The 20,301-nt window shown below is 44.6% G+C and overlaps 2 protein-coding genes and 1 pseudogene across 4 annotated transcripts; all 3 read left to right on the top strand.

Annotated features, from left to right (window-relative positions):
• Nucleotides 1-5,689: 5,689 nt before the first annotated feature.
• On the top strand, nucleotides 5,690-7,644 carry LOC133905122 (uncharacterized). Its single transcript, XM_062346835.1, has one exon. It carries the CDS (start codon nucleotides 5,757-5,759, stop codon nucleotides 7,374-7,376), a length of 1,620 nt encoding a protein of 539 aa, XP_062202819.1. The 5' UTR covers nucleotides 5,690-5,756; the 3' UTR covers nucleotides 7,377-7,644.
• A 1,921-nt stretch (nucleotides 7,645-9,565) lies between these two features.
• Nucleotides 9,566-18,603, top strand: LOC133904389 (DDT domain-containing protein PTM-like). Of its 3 annotated transcripts, none has more exons than XR_009907480.1 (10): nucleotides 9,566-11,369; nucleotides 11,476-12,147; nucleotides 12,267-13,557; nucleotides 15,049-15,337; nucleotides 15,434-15,558; nucleotides 15,650-16,110; nucleotides 16,214-16,242; nucleotides 16,391-17,002; nucleotides 17,093-18,122; nucleotides 18,209-18,603. XR_009907480.1 is itself a non-coding variant. In XM_062345859.1 (9 exons), the coding sequence occupies exons 1-9, from the start codon at nucleotides 10,054-10,056 to the stop codon at nucleotides 18,064-18,066; spliced, it is 5,769 nt and encodes a 1,922-aa protein (XP_062201843.1). In that variant the 5' UTR covers nucleotides 9,566-10,053; the 3' UTR covers nucleotides 18,067-18,603. The 3 variants fall into 3 exon arrangements, 1 of the variants encoding a protein (XP_062201843.1); XR_009907479.1 differs by having other exon boundaries at nucleotides 17,093-18,126; XM_062345859.1 differs by having other exon boundaries at nucleotides 17,093-18,603.
• LOC133905384 (uncharacterized) lies at nucleotides 18,066-20,089 on the top strand (annotated as a pseudogene).
• The last annotated feature ends 212 nt before the right edge of the window (nucleotides 20,090-20,301 follow it).

Raw genomic sequence — 20,301 nt, 5'->3', positions numbered from 1 at the left:
CTACAGGGTTTTGCGGGCATTGTAGCAGTAGAAAGGGATCCTGCTGGAGATGCCTTAGAGCAATTCCAACACTCACGCTATCATACCCTCTATTTTTAAAGTAGTATGTGCAGCTCTAAAACCAGCCTTCAACAGACATGGTGACGCATACGCTGTTTATAGATGCCCTTCAAATCGCCTTGCCCGCACGCTAAATCTAGTGTGTCCTTCCTGGACCGCTATCTAGCAACTGCAGACTCTGTAGAGGGCCGAGAGAGGCCAGCAACAGTTAATTAGCTTTTGCTTCAAAAATTTATTTCCTCTATCCTCTTTCATAAATTCAAAAAGTGACTTTGTAAAGCTGCTAAAATCATAAAGATTTTTTACTAATAGAATATGTAATAAAGAATCCATTTTAAACGGTTCCCACTAAAAATATCTTACAAATTTTAAATGAAAATTCTCCAAATTTGACTATTTTTGTACATTGCTTGAATTTTTAGGCATAAATTTAATTCCAAAAAATAGGAAAAATTCGTGAATATTCATATAAACTAATGTACTAATTTATAAAATATAGTCGTTACGAATATATTGTTTGTTATAGAATACTATTAAAAAAATAAGAGAAAGAATATAGAGGGTGAAATATGGATGTACTGTTGGAGTGGTGGAGTAATATAGAGGGAGAATCTTTATAGATCGTAATTCATATAGAAATATAGAGGGTAAAATATGGATATGCTGTTGATGTTGCTCTTACACACCTAAATTTGCAGCACTAGTACTTGTTTTGCATGGCCAACCTGCACTGCACATTGCACAGGGATCCAATTCCTCCTGCCTGACAAGGTTGAAGTCAGAGGGGTGAATGCTACAGTTATTTGCAATCGGATATTGTAGCAGTGATCTTGTCCATCCATTACGATTCAACTGAACGGCTCACCGCGTTCACTCTGCGTGAAGTCATGGATCCCCGTCCATTGCACAGATGTGCAACTGGGAGATAAGATCGAATGGGTAAATGTTTGGCCTCTTTGGGAAATCAGTAGCTGGAGTGGAATTCAAAGTGAAAAAAAAGGCAGTCAAATCCATGATGTGCTGTAACTGTAAAAGCTCAAATCCTCGTAGCCATAAAACTGCAACAGGCCTGAATAAACAAGAAGGATGGCGCTAGGCTATCCATTGTAATATACCCATTGAGAAAATAAATACTCTGCTAACAGTAAGGAGGACCCAACCATAAAGAACATCAGGAACAGCAGAGAGGAAGAAAGAAACGGATGAGCGGCACCCGTTAAAAAAAGAAACTGAAGACAGGATAACACTTAGAGCAGGAAGAGCAATTAGGCCGCCTTATGAGCGGAGAATAGGCCTAGCGGTGCTCGTCTTCCTTCTTTTTTTTCTTTGCCTTTTTTGGTGTTGTTTCTTTTCTGTCGGTACTCTTATTAATATAATTCGGCAGCTGTTCTGTCAATTCGTTCGAAACACTTAGAACAGGAAATACTAAAAAAATAGAAATGTGCAGGAAGTTCTATACGCGTCAGTAATGCACTTAGCAGGAAGAGAGAAAGAGGGTATGTTTCACTGTCCCTGCCTTGGAAACAGAAAAGCTTACTGAAGTTGCATGGCAGCGCAGCGAAAGATGGAAATGTATGAGCTGCGGTCTCAAAAGATGGATATACAGTGTGTTCCTATAGCTATTGCATTTCATATACTCAAATGAGCGCAATAATTTAGACGAAAGTAACGTTAGGTTATCTTCAACGAATATTTTAAAAATTTATTCCCTATAACACTATTATAATATTACGTACCATTATTACAGTATTTTTATTTTTTTATCTCCAGTAGTTACTATATTTCCTACATCCTATTACTTTCTTCCTCTTTTTAAACCCACAATTATCATCTATAAATAATGACGAGGAAGCAAAGAGAGTACTCCAAATTTGGAGTACAAACCCACACTGCCGCAACATTGTAGCACAAAGACAGATGCTGCTGGAGTCGTTTTGTAGGCGTGGTGGCCTTTTTACTGTAGCACTGGTGCTGCCTGAGTCGGTCTTACTCGGGTAACGTTGAAAAGGAATAAAATCTCCCATCGACTTACCCTTTTTCTTTGGGGGACCCTTTTCTTTTTGAACATCGTTGCGAGCTTCGCCAGATTATATTGATAGTGTAGCAATAAAAGTCTAAAGATCCATCAACCCATCAGACCGACAAAACCCAAAAAGGAAACGAGCGAGATGCACTTGGCCTATGCTGCCGGCCAGCCAAACAGAGAAATACGGAGGTTGAGTCTCCTCAGGAGATTTGAAAATGCTAGAAACTAAAAGTTCTGCATGACAAGGTCCAGATCTTTGGCTCCCGCCAGGCACCGCGTCCAAACTTCCTCTTTAATCTTTGCTAATAAGCTTGGCACCTACAATTCCTTTCGTTAGAAAATTCTTGTGCTGCGTTCCTTCCAAATTTATTTCCAAAGAGACGAGAATAAGAATCGCGGGAAAAGCTTTCAAGGGGCTGTTTACTTGGTGTCGCTAAACATTTGAATCAGGGGTTGTTTACTTGGTGACAAATTGATTCACCAATTTGGGTATAAATTGGTAAGATCATCTCAACCATATTCTCTTCATTTCGTTCCTTCTCGATTCTCCTTCCTATTTATATTTCCTTTATTTTCTTTTATCTACAATAGTTTCTCTTCGAAGGGATTTGTGAAAGGAAAGGAGAGAATCTCATCCTGAGGGGAATGAACTTGAAAATCTCTTTATAACGAGAACCGTAAAGGAAAACCGTTGAAGCGTTGAAAGAACGAAAATTTCTTTGTAAAAATATTTTGGACCCTAACAGAAAACGGTTAGGATGGCCTAAGACATTGATAGAGTTCCAAGGGAGGAAGGAATCGTACTTTTACCAGAGTTGATCAATGAAACCAATTTTGCTAAGTCGCATCGGCAAGTTTTGGTATACAAACCAAACCGCCCCAAGGTCTACTCTGTAGTAGTTTCCAGAAGACGATGAGACTTCAGCGTACTAATCACAGAAGGTAAATTCTGATCGCAAAATATTTTTGAGTTCTAAATATAAACTGTCATTATGCATCTGGCTCCTAGTTCAGTGAACAACATGACAGTAAGAAAGACAAATTTGAGACATTTGAAGCGTTAATGTTTGTCGCAGAGGAACTAAAATTTGAAACACAGTTTGTTTCTTAAAAGGACCGACTATGGCATCATTTGAAATTTAGTGTCAAGCTACTAGCTGCTTGCACCCTCAAAAGAAACCATATTCACACACAGCTTGTCGTAATATAATTTCATATAAATTGAAAAACACAAGCAAAAAAAACTCAGCCAATTTAGAAAGAACTACATAACATTATAAATAAGAAGAAATAGATACTCAAATTCGTGTCGAAGAGATCTCGAATCTAGATGTTGTAGACATACATTCACACCTTAGCTCAGTTCCGGGAAAAAATAGAGGAAGTTGTGTTGGGACACCATGTTCTGTACTGGTTGAGCTCAACTGGAAAGCTCACATTCTAGAAAAAAAAACAAGCAGAAAGCTCTGAAAAATGATCATATACGCACTAAGAACAATGCCAAAAGGCGTCATTTTATTTCTAGATGTAAGTTAATAAGACCAAATTTTTTGTTACAAGGGTTCTTTACAAGATTTTGCAAGATAGGGCTTTATTCGACGCAATCATATTGTATTAAGCATAGCCATGTCAACATCATATTCAGAAAATAGTTTCTTCTTTTCTTTTGAAACATAGAAAATAGTTCCCGGGTCACTCGATTTGCTACTACGCACATGAATCTAGGAGCTAGAACTCCACCAAACGAGAATTAGTCTCAAAATAGAGGAAGTTATGCTTGGGACACCATGTTCTCTACTCCTTCCATTTCGTAATGATACAAGCAAGTGAAATAGTCATTCTTAATCGAAGTCACTGTTGTACTTGTTGAAAACCTCTATGTCGCCCAAATTTGGCACCTCTTCATTGTCGTCACCATTGTAGCTTGACTCTTCCTCAGGCTTAGGCTTAGGCTTGGACTCTTCTTCCTTGAACTCTTTCTCGACATTGGGCTTGCCGTCGTTGGACGTTGGCTCCTCCTCACTGTAGTTGAGCTCGATGAAGAGAGCGACCGACCAGTTGTTGTCGGCGCCTTCCCTGTCACAGTCGGAGGATAAGGTTGGCGACAAAAATTGCAAAGGCGAAACCCATGGCGGTGGTGAATTAGGAAGCGGGAAGGATGACGACGATGAGGAGGAGGTGTCCACGCCATGGATCTGTCGAGAACCAAGTGTGTGTGAGAGAGAGAGTAGAGTGAGAGGGTGAGAAAACCCTAACTGCCTCCCGTGCGAATATAAAGTGTTAAGTGTTGTCTTCCCGGTTCGACCCTTCATACTCCAGACAAGTCCATGTGGGAACTGATTGTGATCGCAACCATATAATAGATGACTCTTATAGAAATCTATCTGTCATTTTATCATGGAAAGTTCACTTAAAAGAACCGTCTATGATGTGGGCTATCATGACAGACGTCTCCTATAAGCAATCGTATGGGGCTATATCACAGACAATTGTTGTTGGGACCAGTCTGTGATGTCCAGTTATCCCAGGCGGTTTTTGCCCCCCCCCCCTCCTAGAGCTCCCCCGAGCTAACAGCAGACGACTCCAAAGGGGAACTGTCTGCCTTATATTTACCACAGTCGGGTTTTTGTAACCGAATGTGATATCCGTCATATATGTGGCGTGTTGTAGTAGTGTTTCTATATTGGGGTTTTCATATTTCATATCGGTCAATGACAATTGCTCTGTTAGAGGTTGACCTCGCAGAGTCGGGCAAATCAGTAAGTATTCTTGCACACAACTTCCATTTTTAAACGTTTCTTGATGCAATATTATACTCCCTCCATTCAAAAATACAAGGTGTATTTATTTTTAAAAATATCAAAAATTTATATATTTTGACCAATAATTAATCAAATTATATGTATGTTTAATGTATAAAAATATACAACTAGATTTATATTTCAAAACTCTTTCACACTATATTAATTTTGTAGTTATAAACTATATATTTTGTGAGAAAAAATAATGGTTAAAAGTCTACCTTCAAAAACCGAACTAAAGCAAATCGTTTCTCCGGCGGGCATTTGTCACTCGAGAAAGCCTTGAGACTACGAGACGTACACAAGTTGCGTCATACATGTCGGCCATAGACATCAGCAAATCGCCAAAACCCGCGTTCCATTCCATGCAGCCTTGTAACCATGACCCGTGGGCAGCGCAAAGGCTCCAAGGACCAGCTCAGAATATAGCCACCGAGAAGAGAAAAAACGCCCGCCTGGGCGTCTGGCCGTGCCTGGCCATTTCGTGCCAATCATTGGAAGCGCCGCGCCGGCGAACTTCCCGAGCTCCGACATGCGGACGCCGACACGCCGAACGCGCCCCCGTCTCGTTCGTCTCCCGACCCGACCCACCGAATCCAGCAAAATCTGCCAACTCTTTTCCATCACCGCGCCCCTAAGCGCCGAATAATCCCTCGAGATGCCGCAACCGCCGCTCGGTTTCAACTCCCACCTACACTGCGCGCTCGGTCACTGCCCTCCCCCGTGACACTACCGATGCACACTGCAGCTTTAAAACCGTTGGCGCGAGATGCTTTTGACCTCACGCGCGCCGCGTACACAACACAGCTGCCGGCCTGCCACTGCACTTCATCTTCTTGGGTGCGCCGTCTCGTGCCGCCGCGCGCGAGATGCGGAAGCTGAGCGTGCCCAGGGGCGGCGGGGAGAGGGTGGGCGTGCTGGCCTTCGAGGTGGCCGCGCTCATGTCGCGGGCGGCCACCCTGTGGCGCGCGCTCGGGGACGCCCAGCTCGCTCACCTACGGGGCGAGGCCATCCGCCTCGAGGGCCTGCGCAGGCTCGTGGCCGACGACGACGCGGTGCTCCTAGCGCTCGCGCTTGCCGAGGTTGCCGGCGCCTGCCGGGACCTCTCCCGCGCCGTGGCGCGGCTCTCCGAGCGCTGCGCCGACCCGCTGCTCCGCCGGTTCGACGCCCTCTTCGCGGCCCTCGTCAAGGGCGGCGGCGGCGCCGACCCGCACGGGCTGCGGTACGCGGCGGACAAGAAGATGGACCGGAAGGCGCGCAAGATGCAGCGCCTGGTCGCGTTCACCGCGCACCTGTGCCACGAGCTCGACGTGCTCGCCGAGCTGGAGCAGGTCCGCGGCCGCCAGGGGAAGCGCACGGCCGCGACCGCCGGAGGAGCAGAGGTCGCGCTCCGCGTGGCGCGGCAGAGGCAGGAGGTCGACCGATTCCGCGCGGCCTCCCTCTGGAACCGCAGCTTCGACTACGCCGTCCGGCTGCTCGCCAGGTCGCTCTTCACCATCGTGACAAGAGTCATAGAGGTGTTCGACTTGGAACCCCTGAACGTCTCCATCTCTATCGATGATGACTCCAAGGTCTCGCGGCTTTCATGGAGCAGTTCCTTTGTTGGGAGCAGCATGCAATCCATGGTGTATCCTTCAGAAGTCGTCGCCGCAGACACTGCTCAGAGGTTGCCGCGCACAAAATCTGGTAAGCTTGCCAATGGTGACGCTGTTCGTCGGTTTCTCATGTCCAGGAGCAAGAGCTTGAGGCAGCTCAAGTGGCCGGCGTCTGGCAAGCACATCATCGGCTGCGTGATCAGTGGCAGCAAGTCTCCGGTCAGGAACAGGTGCCTCCATGGAGACGGCGACCTTCCACTGAGTTTCAGCTACGTATCAGCCAGCAACGACGATTACAGTAGCATCTGCTTCCAATCCCAAATGGATCATGCAAATGCGAAGCCTTCTATGTCCGTGTTCGAGTCGTCACACGGCGTGCAGATGAACGCGCCAGAGACGTCCCTCGGCGCCGCCGGCTTGGCGTTGCACTACGCGAATCTCATCATCTTCATCGAGAAGCTCGCCATTTCGCCTCACCACATCTTCTCCGACGAGAGGGACGCGCTGTACGGCATGCTAACTGACAGGATCCGGGCGTCTCTCCGAGCGCGCCTCAGGCCGTTCGTCAAGAACACGTCCTGTGATCCTATCCTGGCTGCCGAGTGGTCTGACACGGTGCAGGGGATTCTAGGATGGCTAGCTCCGCTCGCTCACAACATGATACGGTGGCAGGCCGAGAGGAATTTTGAGCAGCGGAGCGTCGCTTCGAGCGCTAGCGTCCTGCTTGTGCAGACGCTCCATTTTGCAGATCAGGAGAAGACTGAAGCCGCGGTAACTGAGCTGCTTGTTGGTCTGAATTACCTGTGGAGATCTGGCAAGGAGCTCGAAACAAAGGCCAAATTGGAGTCAGTGGCTAGCGGAAACTACGATGCTTGTGCAGATTACGTTGGGTGACATGTCAATACCATATCTGAAAATCCAGGTGGCTGTCAGATGAAATTATGTGAGATGGGGATATTTAAGCAGAGATAGCATCTTTGAGACAAAACAATCACTTGCTAATTTTTCTCCATCAGCTTCATTTTTTTAGAAACATGCATCAATCAACAAGTGCATCTTGTAATCGATGATGCTGTTTTTGTCAAGTTCTGTAGTTCAGATCATTCCTGTAAATATCTATGTAGTTATGCACTAATAAATGGAAACACATGGGATTTACATTTTATCAGATAATTCCTGTAAAGATCTATGTAGTTATGTACTACTAAATGGAGACACATCTGATTTACAGTTTATCAGATAATTCCCTTTTTTTAGAGGATGTTCTCTGTTTTCCTTTTTTTTTTTTATAGGATGTTCTCTGTTTTCTTGAACGCAAAGTGATGAATTGGAGAGATATGTTCCAAGTAGACAAATCTGGCCTGGCTTAGGTCTGAAATGAACCGGCCCAACTCGATAATTCTGTCTGACAGCCTTATAAAGCTGGGCCTGGGCAGAGGTTTTCGGCCTGAGGTGAGCCAGAATTTTTGTTAGCCCGGTCCAAGATGTCTCAAACTCTCAATGCCAAGGGAGAATAGGATGCATGAACATAGTAACTCAAGATGACTTCAAACAAAGAAACACAGATTGCACTTATAATTCAAAATGTAAACTTGCTGTAGTTCATCCTGGTTGTGGATATGCTCTTGAGACAGTTCACCGTTATATTTTCCACGTTAAAAAAGATAATTATTGTAGCAATTTAGAAGAAACAAACGTTCACAAGTCTTTAAAGATAATCTTGGTGGCTATGAATTGAGACACTGACAAATTAAGTTTCAATTTACTTTTAAATTTTTATGTGTAATTCATTGCAAAAACAAAAAAAGGTTTTACCAGTTTCTTCAACTATCATGTGTCCTGTAATGCTATTCACCTCATAATATTACTCCTAGAATGGTTCGAAATGCAATAGTTTTAATTTCACAGGAAATATCGCAATTCTCCTAGGATTCAGGGAAAATTCCACGCTCCAAACACGGCCTCCATCTTTTCACTAATTATTTTGTGTGCCACTAAAAGACTGCACAACAAGAAAATCACTTACAATTTGTTGAGGGACAATTTTCTGAGACCTCAAATCTTTTTGTCTCGTTTGGCGCACGTGTATACTTCATGTTGAAGTTTTTGTGATACCCTTGTGTCCCAGATACATTCATAGTCTTCACCTAGTATTGAACCAGAGGCCTAGTGATCTTGAATAGAAGCGATTGCCCAATCTCGAACTTGCTTCTGAAGATGCAATGTTGTAATATAGCACTCCCCCGGAATTACAATTTGGTATCAAAGTTCCAAAAAAAAATATATTAACAATGTTTAGCCGTACCCTCCCAACCATGTAGACAACTAGCCTTAAAAAGAATCATGTAGACAAGTAGTTCAAGAGAGCTACCAAGTTACAACAAGAAAAAAATCAAACCTGTCTAACCTTAAACGTGACAAAATATAACAACTTGTGACTATGAACCGAAGTATAACAACTTATGTAGCTCCTACGCAAAGGATGCACGAAGTGCAGTCACACTTGCACACCTTGCCCTGTTCACTAGTGGGCTCGCTACAACAATTGAAAGTGCCAAGTCCGGCCGGCACTTGGCGCGAGCAAACCGTTGCCTTGCCCTCCTCCCCTAGCAAGCAACCTCACTCCCTCCCTCCACCGTTTTGAATTTGAAAAAGGCGAGGCGCCTCCCTCCCTCCCTCCCTCCATCTTGCGGGAGAGCACGCCGTCGACCGGCAGCCGCCGTACGTGCTCGACTGGACTGGACTGTGGTGTCACGCGCGCGGGCGGACCCGGTTCAGCCAGCTCACGCGGACACGATGGGAACCGCCCAGCGCACCGGGTCGGTCCGCGTCGCGCCCGCCAGCCCGGAAACCGTCCGCCCGCCCACGAACTCTCCCGAAGAAGCAGAGGCCTAACCTAACCAAACAAAACCAACCGCCCCCACGGGTCCCACCTGGCCGCCTCGCTCCGCCGCTCCACGTGTGGGTCGGGCGCGAGCCGACCGACCCGGCCCGGAACCCGAACTCTGGAAAGGAAGCACGAACCGGAGCGTCGCGAGCCAGGCTGGTGCGAGTCGGAGTGCGGCTCGGCCCTTTGCCTCGTGCTGCACTTCTCCCCCTTCCCTTTTCCCCTGCCCCTTCCCCTTCTCCTTCCCCTCCTCCTCCCATCATCTCGGCATCTCCGCACCGCCGCCGCCATAGGGTTGCAACGTTGCAAGCCCTGCCGCTGCCCTAGTCCCACCAGCCCGTCCCATTCGCCTACTCTGTCCTTGCGCCGTCGCCGGCGCCGCAGAAGGGCGAGATCGGCGCCTCGGCGTCCTCCCCAAACTCTCAGATTCGTGCCCCACCGCACCCATCCTTGCATCTGCATCGGAGCCGCAGAAGGGCGGGATCGGCGCCTCGGCGTCCTCCCCAAACTCTCAGATTCGTGCCCCACCGCACCCATCCTTGTATCTGCATCGGCGCCGTCTCGCTCCGCTTCCGCTTCCGCTTCGGCCTCACCAATCCCGCCGTAATCTCGGCTAGTGGATCGCGATCCACGATGCAGATGGTTCTGTAGGGCGCACTCGCTAGGGTTTTCGCGTCGGATACTATGGACGCCGTGGAGCCCCGGGAGGGTTCCGATCGGATACCTGACGCATCCCCTGCCTCAGCCCCACCGCCGGCTGCTGATGAGGCGAAGACGGAGACCGCCGATGGCAGCCCGGCGGTGGAAGGGCCTGCTGCGGCGCACGCAGCCAGTGAGGTCGAGATAGGCGAAGGCATCTCGGAGGAGCATCAGCGTGCTTTGGTGCCCTCGGTGAGCGAGTCCAAGATGGAGGTGAATGAGGGCAGCATTTCGGGGGAAGCGCGTGATTTGGCTTCTGTGATGTCTGAAGCGAAGGTGGAGGTGGATGAGGGCGGCGCCACGGGCGACGAGCACCCAGAGGCGCCTGCAGCCAGCGAGGTAAATGAGAGAATCGTTCCGGGGGAAGTGCAAGATTTGGCTCCTGTGGTGTCTGAAGCGAAGATGGAGGTGGATGAGGGTGGCGTCGCGGGGAAAGAGCACTCTGCGGGGTCGGTGGCGGGGGAGGTAAATGAGGGAAGCATCTCGGAGCAGGAGCGCACTGCGGCAGCTGTGGCAAGCGAGGTTAAGATGGAGGAAGGTGAGGGCAGAGCGGTGAATCAAGAGACCACCACACCTGCTGGCGGCCTTCAGGTTAAAGAGGAGGTGGGGGAACGCTTGGTGGGGCGCTACATCGGCCGGAGCACTCCAGGGCATAGAAGGATTCTTATTGGTAAGGTTGCATCTTATGATAGCACTACTGGGGTGTATGTTGTGGTATTTGAGGATGGACATGGTGAGGATTTGGGGCTTCCTCAGCTCCGGGAATTACTCATGGTTGAGGAGAATGGTGCATCTGGCATGAAAGTGAGCTGCAGGAAGAGGAAGCTGGACTTGCTGGTTTCATCAGGGAGTGCGTCTGAGGTGAAAGGGCCACCAAGTACTAGGCAAAGAGTCGATGGATACGAGATGTCTGCCAGGCCTGATGCGCCGCAGCAGAGTGGGTCTGGATCGGATATGTCTGAGGATGTTGAATCTTCGAGCAATTCATCAGATTTCACTAAAGAAGAACCATCTGAGCCATGCCCACCAATACAGGCTGTGGAGTTGCCTCCATCATCTGGAGATATTGCTGTGCCAGAGGAGTCCATAAGTTATCTCTTTTCTGTCTATAACTTCGTGCGATCGTTCAGTGTGCAGCTGTTCCTGAGTCCATTTGGGCTGGATGATTTTGTTGCAGCCATTAATTGCACTGTACAGAATAACTTGTTGGATGCTGTACATGTCTCGCTACTTCGGGCACTAAGGCGGCATCTTGTAACTAAATCCGCTGATGGATCACAGCTTGCTTCAAATTGCTTGAAGTACATAGTCTATCAATCCCCTCTTAACTAGAATAAATACTTTGTAAATGTTGTGTCTTGTTACTTTAAATGCTGACAATTTTCACTTTCCTTGAACTGCGTGCAGGCATCTAGATTGGACATTACTAGACACATTGACTTGGCCAACTTTTCTACTAGAGTACCTCTATGTGATGGGTTGCATTAAGAATCTAGGGGGGCAGGGTTTTGGTAGAAGCCTCCTAGCCATTGAATACTATAAACTTCCCGTTGCCATGAAGCTGAAGGTGCTGCAAATTCTCTGTGATCATGTCATTGATTCAGAAGATCTCAAAACTGAACTGGAGGATCGAGAAGGCTACAACGATGAGATGGAATATGAGATGGAGTCTAGTGCGTTTTTGGAGGCTGGCTCAAGAGCAGTCTCGACTAGAGCCTCAAAGGCTTCTTCTTACAAAAGGATTAATGATTTACAGAACCTGGAAACTGCTCCAAATGTAACGAATACAGAAGCTGTTGTAGCAAACGCTTCTCAGGATGGCAACAGTGATGATTGCCGAATATGTGGAATGGATGGGACCTTGGTATGTTGTGATGGCTGCCCATGGGCATATCATTCAAGATGTATTGGTCAAAACAAAGCTTTTCTTCCCCAGGGAGAATGGTTCTGTCCAGAATGTGTGGTTAACAAGCTTGGAACAACTTCGTCCAGAATTGAGCGTGGTGCAAGAGGAGCTCAAATATTTGGCATTGATATGTGCAGGAGGCTCTTCTTAGGATCCTGCAACTATTTGCTTGTGTAAGCTCTTGCAAATTATTTGTATAATGCTTTGGTTTACTAATGATTCATTCTGCATCACCAGTCTTCTATGGTTTGTTATATACTTCCTTCAATATTAACTCTATCAAATACTGCAGGGTTGGAGCATCTTCAAATGCAGAGTCTTATGCAAGATATTACAATCATTATGATGTTGTCAAGGTCCTTCAAACACTTGCTCCCTCAGATGCATATATGGATATATGCAGGAGAATAAAGGAGTACTGGAAGCATTTACTTGATATACCTCAGAGCGAGAGGTCAAAAATAGGTAAAGAAGTCGGTGCAAGTCATACTCCACAATCCAATATGTCGAGTGTTACTCCAAGGAAAGCAGGAGATGGAAGTGTTTGGACAACTTTAAAAGATGGTGGGGACAGTAAGACAGTAGCACTTGCTCAGACAAATGCTCAGCAGGAATTTGTGTCTAATCAATATACAGTGTGCTCAGCTGAACACCTGGAAGAACAAAAATGCATGACTAGCTTAGGTGCTGTCACCGAGAAGAATAATGAAGTTTTCAGGCAAACTTTGTCAGGTCAGAACAACATACATAATGCATCCAGAAATGGAGCTTTTGGACCCTCTGTGGTATCCTCAATTTCTCATCATAATGGGTCTGTTGTAGCCGGTGTGTCTAACATAGCACAAGCACAGCCTGCACAGAGCTTATTTCGTACAGACTTATCCACCTGCGTTTCAGGAATTAATGGCATGCCTAGGGAAGGTACTGTGAGCACCATTTCTGCAAAGGCAGAATCATTTTGTCCATCTTATCAAGGTAAAAACTACCTTCAGCTGATTGCTGAAAGACCTGGAAACATGAGTGGTGGCAGGCCAGGAAAATTGTCGTCTTTTAAACCACAGGCTTACATGAATCTGTACAATCATGGTAACATTGCAGCATCTGCTGCTGCCAATCTAGCTGTTATTACATCTGATGAAGGCAAGGTTTCAGCATCCCAACTGACCGCAAACCCAAGGAAGAAAATGGCTGCGGACAATGCTCTACAACTGAAAGCATTTTCCCCAGCAGCCGCACAGTTTGTTTGGCCGAGTACCGAAAAGAAGCTTATGGAAGTCCCAAGAGATAGATGTGGTTGGTGCCTTGCCTGTAGAAGTTCAGCAATTGGAAATAAAAAGGCTTGTTTTCTTAACGTAGCCACTGCAAATGCTGCTAAAGGATCTGCTCGAATTCTTAGTACCATGCGTTTAATAAAAAATTCCGATAGCCATTTCCCCAGCATTGTTGCTTATTTAGCCAACATGGAGGAAAGTTTGCGGGGCCTTTTGGTTGGTTCGCTGCAAGATATGCAGCAGAAACAACGGTGGCATAAACAGCTACAAGAAGCTTCCAACTGCAGAGCTGTTGTACCCCTCTTGCTTGAAGTGAGTTATAGGATTCATTTCATGTTTCAGCATTCTTTGATACTTCTCAATATGCTACAACTAATTCGTGATATACTATATGATTCTGAAGTGTGTCATTGTACATAATCCAAATGTGTACCTATAACCATCAGTACCTTTAACAATAGGAAAGTGGTTCAGCACATTATTAGTATTTAAAGTGATATGAAGGCTATTTAGTGTATATATAATGATGAGTGCAGTACTAAAATCATGTACCCATTTAGAGATATGTTAATAGGCAAATTTTCTTGGTTCTCTCGAGATAATGAACTTGAGTGCATACCATTGTAGTAGTTTCCATTTACAACTAAAAAACCACCAGGATATGGGTTTCCAGTTTTTAATTATGAAAACCTGAGGTGTGGACTGGTTTCTGGCTAGGCCTCTTTCAAACCTGACCTCTACTTATAGTGCCTGGGCCTGGTGCCATGCCTGAAGAAGTGGGGGGGGGGGGGGGGATCAAAAGCCTGCCCTTGTCTGGCGGTATTGTATATTTTTTATAATTCTTGAAGCATGTTTTCAGATTTCTTCATACAGCCTGAGCTAGATACATTAATTCCTTACACGTGTTTATTGCAATCAAGGAAATTAAATCGAAATACAATGAAATAAAACTTGTTCCAACAAACCATTAAGATTTGACTCAGCAGGGAAACAAAGCACTAGGCAACAAATTATTTGAGATCGCAAAAATTTCATAGATGGATGGGCAGATTTTAATAACTATACTAGATAGCGATGAGGGGCTTGTGCTATTCAGTGTGTCAGTCCAGGACAAGAGGCTATTGGGCTACACTTCTGAACGCCATGCATGTTGGTCTGGGTTGGGGCTAATTCACTAAGTTCAGTCCAAAATTCTTTATGATTAGGAGAGCTAGTTTCTAGTCTAGACTAAGCGACTAGTCGCCACTGGAACCTGTAAAAGTTGAGCCTGGTAGCTGTGTAGCCCACGAATAGGTCTAGTTTATTATGGAATAGTTTCTACAATGCCAGGACTTGGAGGCAATATACAGGGCTAACACAATTAAGCATATTTCATGAAATAAACAAACATGATCTATTGCAAGAAATAAACTGACTAGGCATATTTCAAGAAAAAAACTAATTCAATCTTAAAAGAATATCCCTAATATCAGTGGCAATGTTAAAAAAACAAGACCCAGGTAACAGCAAAACAGAAAAATTTCGTGGCATGTCGTCTAGTGCTTCTGCAGGCGTAACTCTTGGATAATCAAAAGGACTAGACAATGAAGTCTTTTGCAGGCAGAAGAAAAGAATATGTAATATATAGTAGCATATTTACTGCAATAATATTGTGTACTAATTACACCTGGAGAATCAAGTTGGATATGCAATAAATGGTACTAAAAGAAAGATAAAAATATCTGCAGAAAAGTTATTGCTATGAATGGCAGTGAAAAACAAATACAATTGTTATCTTATAAAAATTGTTGCTGTTATACACAGTTGGAAAGCAACATTCGTGGAGTGGCATTTTCTGCTAGCTGGTCGAAGCTAATAGATGACTGGCCTGTGGAACCTTCTGGTGTATCTACTGGAGCATCCCGTCCTGCTGCATACCAAAAACGTGGGATTGGTGGAAGGCGGGGCAGAAAACGTTTGATGGCATCTGAATGTGGTACAGTTACCGATGATGACAACAGCTGGACTTGGTGGAGCAGGGGAAATATTTCAAAACGTATTTTGCAGAGGGGGGCTCTTCTAAGTTCAACCATAAGAAAAGCTGCTCGTCAAGGTACTGCATATTTTTATTGTTATTACTACTATTATTATTTCAGCCTCTATGATTATTGAGGATGTGAACAAGTTTACGTGTTTTGTCATACACTAGGTGGTAAAAAGAGGATAGCAGGTTTATCTTACCATGAAGGCTCAAATTTTCCAAGACGAACTCGGCAATTTGCTTGGAGAGCATGTGTTGCATTAAGCCAGAATTCATCTCAACTTGCTCTGCAGGTTAGCACCTTTTGTCCTGATAGAGTGATAGTTAGAAGAGTACTACATCAACCTATAGAATAGCAATGATCCTAATATTCATTTCTCTCAGGTTAGATATCTTGATGCCCACATAAGATGGAAGGAATTCATCCCTCCAGATCAAATTCCTTCAGATGTAAAAAGTTCAGATGCGGACTTTTCTGCTCTCAGAAATGCAGTAATCTGTGATAAAAAAGTAGTTGATAATAAGATAAGATACGCACTTAAGTTTCCCAACCAGAAGCATCTTCCTGTTCGTGTAACAAAGAATATTTTGGAAGCAGAAGGTAATCGGGACGAAAATAGCAATTTGTGGTTTGCTGAAAACCATGTGCCACTGTACATGGTGCGAGAGTTTGAGCAGAAAGCTGGGATTAGCTCCTTGCCTACACCAGGAATGTTAGACGCTAATTGTTTATCCAATTTCTACCCAAGACGAGTGAAAGCATCTCCCGGAGATGTCTTTTCTTATCTTTTTCACAAGGGAGATGTGTATCCCTGCACCTCATGCAAGAAGGATGTTGCCTTCAGGTTTTTCTACCTGGCCTCTTTATTGTGTTCATATGTTTATTCTTGTTTAAGATACTGACTTTCTTCACTTCTTGTATATGTATTTTGGATGAACCACGTGCAGGGATGTTGTTAAATGCAGCTCTTGTCAAGGTCTGTATTACTGGCACGCTCTTTAAGTCGTTTGTTATCGCTCTCTCTTACCCCCCGCCCCCCCTCCTTCGTAACAAGCCGATAACTGATCGATTTCTGATCTTTCCGATACCAAGTCACAATGTTACTAACTAAAAGTAACTTTCAGGTAATTGTCATAAAGAGTGCACAGCCAGATCTGTTGGTAGTAAAGGAGGCAATGCTACTTTCAATTTGATATGCAAGTTATGCCTCCAGAAGCGGAATCTTATGCTTACAAGTTACAATACAAATGCAAGTTATATCCGGCCTCAACAGAAGAGTAATGGCCAGCAGCCAGTGACTGCTCCCAAAATAATATTTAAGGTTGGTTCTTCCCATTCTGCTGAACCTGCCGTGAAAGTTGAAGCCCAGCCATTTGCGAAGGTTGAAGCCCAGCCATTTGCGAATGTGAAAGCCCAGCCATTTACGAAGGTGGAAGCCCAGCCAATTGTGAATGTGGCAACTCAGAATATCGCTAATGTGCAGGCTCAGCCAAAGGCTAAAACTAATAAGTCAAAGTCAGAAAAACCGAGAAAACCTAAAAAAATTCAAGCAATCACATATTTTGGTCTCGTGTGGAAGAAAAATAAGAACGACAATGATGGAAGTGATTTCAGGGCGAATGATGTAATCCTAAAAAGCAAGGATTGTATAGATTCGTCAATAAAACCGATTTGTTGTCTCTGCAACAAAACTTATTCTCCAGATTTCCTGTATGTCCGCTGCGAGAGGTGCAGAAGTAAGTCCTTTTATCATTATTGTAACTTAGAGCTACATCCTTTTGTGTTATCTTTCAGTTTTTTAACTTATTGATACCCCCCACATACAGATTGGTTTCATGGTGATGCCTTGCAACTTGAGGAAGAAAAAATAGTTGAATTGGTTGCATACCGATGCTGTAGGTGCCGAAGGCGGGCCATACCACAATGTCCTCATTCAGATGATTATATGAAGCCTGAACCAGAAATCAGTGAACAAACATTTGCTATGTCTTCGCAGTCAACTATGCTCTCAAGTGAGGAGACTTTTGCTCTATCAGACCAAGACCCATTGCTTGCTTCATATGGAATAGTTGAACCGATTGGGGAAGAAACAGTAGATGCTGATTTATCAATGAACATGGCAAGCTTTACCCCAGGAAGTAACCAGAAGCTGTCCATAAGAAGAGCACAAGTTAAAAATTGTGAATACCTTGATCAATCTGGCAGACCTGTGAATGACTATTATATACAGAATCAGACTCCAGGGAATGCAAACATCAATTTCAGCCATACTAATGAATTTTCTTTGTCAGAGGCTGACAGTGTGGATGCTTCAGAGCTATTGGGTTGGGATTTTTCCCAAGGAACTGCATATGCTGCCCCTCCTGATTTCACTGCTAATTACCAGTCGAATGACACTAGGTGTGGCAGCTTTGTGATGGAGGAATTTGAACCCCAAACTTATTTCTCATTCACCGAGCTGCTTGAAGCTGATGATTCGCAGCTTGACAATGCATTTGGGATGTCTAATGGTCTGCAAGATGATGGTAATTGCAAAGGAAGCTTTGATCAGCAAGGAGTTTGTTTTGATGAAATGTCTTTCATGGTAGAAGAAGGATCTTCAAATATAAATTTCCCAACAAATGATCCATCCCCTGACGAAGTAGCGTGCAACAAGTGCGAGATCTCTCAGCCACCACCTGATCTCAAATGTGCGGTCTGTGGCCTGCACATACACCGGCATTGTTCACCTTGGGAGGAAAGTGTACAGCCTGCTGAGAGTGCCAATTGGAGTTGTGGTGCTTGCCGGGAGTGGCGATGATGAACTTCATTGCATTTGCTACCGGAATAGCAGAGTGGCAGCTGCTAATTGTTTTGGCAAGTAAACACGACTCTATTTATATACCCACCAGATCTCTGTGAACAAGAGTTTAATTTGGTTCCTGAGCATGCTTTCTGTTTAGGTGGAAGGCATATCGTGAAGGGCACTGAGGAATCTGGATGAACATTTTTCCATCAAGCTGATGGTATGCAGTGCTACTGATCGTTTGGAGGTTGAGGTTGATTATTTGACATGATTTTAGCCATCATACATTAAGAGTAGCAACGACGGTTTCGGAGTTTACACTGTACATATTAAAGGATGGGTCGACGAAGACCATTTTCCATTCTTTAGGCGGTTTATTTTTTTGGGGAGTTTTAGGGCTAGGATGCTGTTAGCAACATGTTATATGGGTCTGGAAAACCATATTCATGTAAAGCTCTATTATCTTGCATTCTTTCTTGTTTTTTTCAGATAGAAGTGCCTCTTTCTCAGAGTGACTATTTTTTATGCTTGATATATTGTCTCCATTTTTCCCCTTTCAGTATGTGAAAATGCTTATCATTGCCCGTGCCCTTTGGCACATGCTGGCGTGAATGCGACAGATGTGGAATTCGAAGAAAACATTAGTTGTATGCCTTTTAATTTGAGAAAATTGAATTTTAGTGATGCAGAGAATGCAGGCTTAACAAACACTTCCTTTTTCTTTGCGTGGTGCGCCGATAATTCAAAAAACCAGCAAAATATTGGCCCAGAATATCCTGAGGCAAGAACAATGTTATAGATGCTTATGACTAGGTGTTTAAGAAAATATAGAGTTAAGTATCTATATAAAAATTATAATATTCAATGCAAACAAAGATTATATATGCTTAAATATAGTTAATTATCTTGTGAGTACTAATAAAACCGTTTTATGTTCTAACAGGCTGGGGTTGTGCATCGGCTTCGGGTCCAAAATTAACCGTTGCTCAAGTCTAGTTCAGATCATCTGAAGTGGGTCGGGCTGTACCTCAGGGAAAGCCGGGAAGCGGGCCGGCCGCAGGAGGGTTCTATTCTCTTGAGTTGCTCCCCTTCGGCAGCTTCCGCCCCCTCCTCCGTGGCTTCCACTCCTCCACAGCAGGCCTAGCGCGAGCGAGAATTTTCTTTATTTTTTATATTTATATTTTTTATATTTACAAAAATACACGATCATTTCAAAATATTACATATCTAGGCTACTGTCACCTATCCAATGGGTGACATCAAGATATCACCCTTACAACGGGCAACACCCTCATTCAACAGGCGACACCTTTAAAAATTAAAGAATATTACGTTCCATTACTCTCAAAATTCAAAATAATATCGAAATTATCATGAAAAATTCTGATATTCTATAATTTATCTCTAAAAGATTCAGACAAAACTAAGACTGCGTACAATGAAATTTGTCTTTTTTTTATTGTACAAGTTATTATTTGAGTTGATTTTTTTTAAGATAGATTATAGAATCCTGTACAACATACTTTTTTTAAGAATTTTTCATGATAATTTTGATATTGTTTTGAATTTTAAGAGCAATATAACACAATATTTTTTGAATTTTTAAAGGTATCGTTTGTTGAACGAGCGTCACCTTTATTCTTTAAAATTGTTATCTGTTGTAAATGTGACATCTTAGTTTCGTCTATCTAATATGCAATATTTTTAAATAGCCGTGTATTTTTACAAATATTAGAATATAAAAATATAAAAATAAAGAAAATTCGTGCGAGCGGAGCCGCACTGAGTTCTCGAAGCCCAGCGGCTACCTGGGCAGCTGGGAGCCCGCGGGCGAGCCCCGGGAGGCGTGGGCGGAGCTGGAGCGGCTGCGCAAGGGATATGCGCGCGATGTGCGGGAGCTGCGGCGGCAGTACGCCTACGAGGTGCAGCTCCTGGAAGCCGACGCAGCGTAAGGCCTAGGCCCGCGCCGAGGCCGCCTGCGTCGCCAACGAGGACCGCAAGGCCGCCAAGGCCGCCGCCGCGCAGACGCGCGTTCGAGCAAAAATTCCGCCAGGCCCTTGTAATTTCTCGTCCCTTTCTCCTTCTCCTTCCCCTTCCCTCTCCTGCTTAACGTTCTCCTACTCATTACCCTGTTCACCATTGCACACAACCTGTTTGATGAATTGCCTCGTCCGTTCGGACTTCTTTGAATTAGAATGCGAGTCTTACCATTACGTAAGTTGCCATATCAGTTTCGGTTTAAGTGGGCAT

Source organism: Phragmites australis, chromosome 22, assembly GCF_958298935.1.
Source record: "Phragmites australis chromosome 22, lpPhrAust1.1, whole genome shotgun sequence".
NCBI lineage: Eukaryota > Viridiplantae > Streptophyta > Magnoliopsida > Poales > Poaceae > Phragmites > Phragmites australis.
This window is presented reverse-complemented; position numbering and strand designations above follow the sequence as displayed.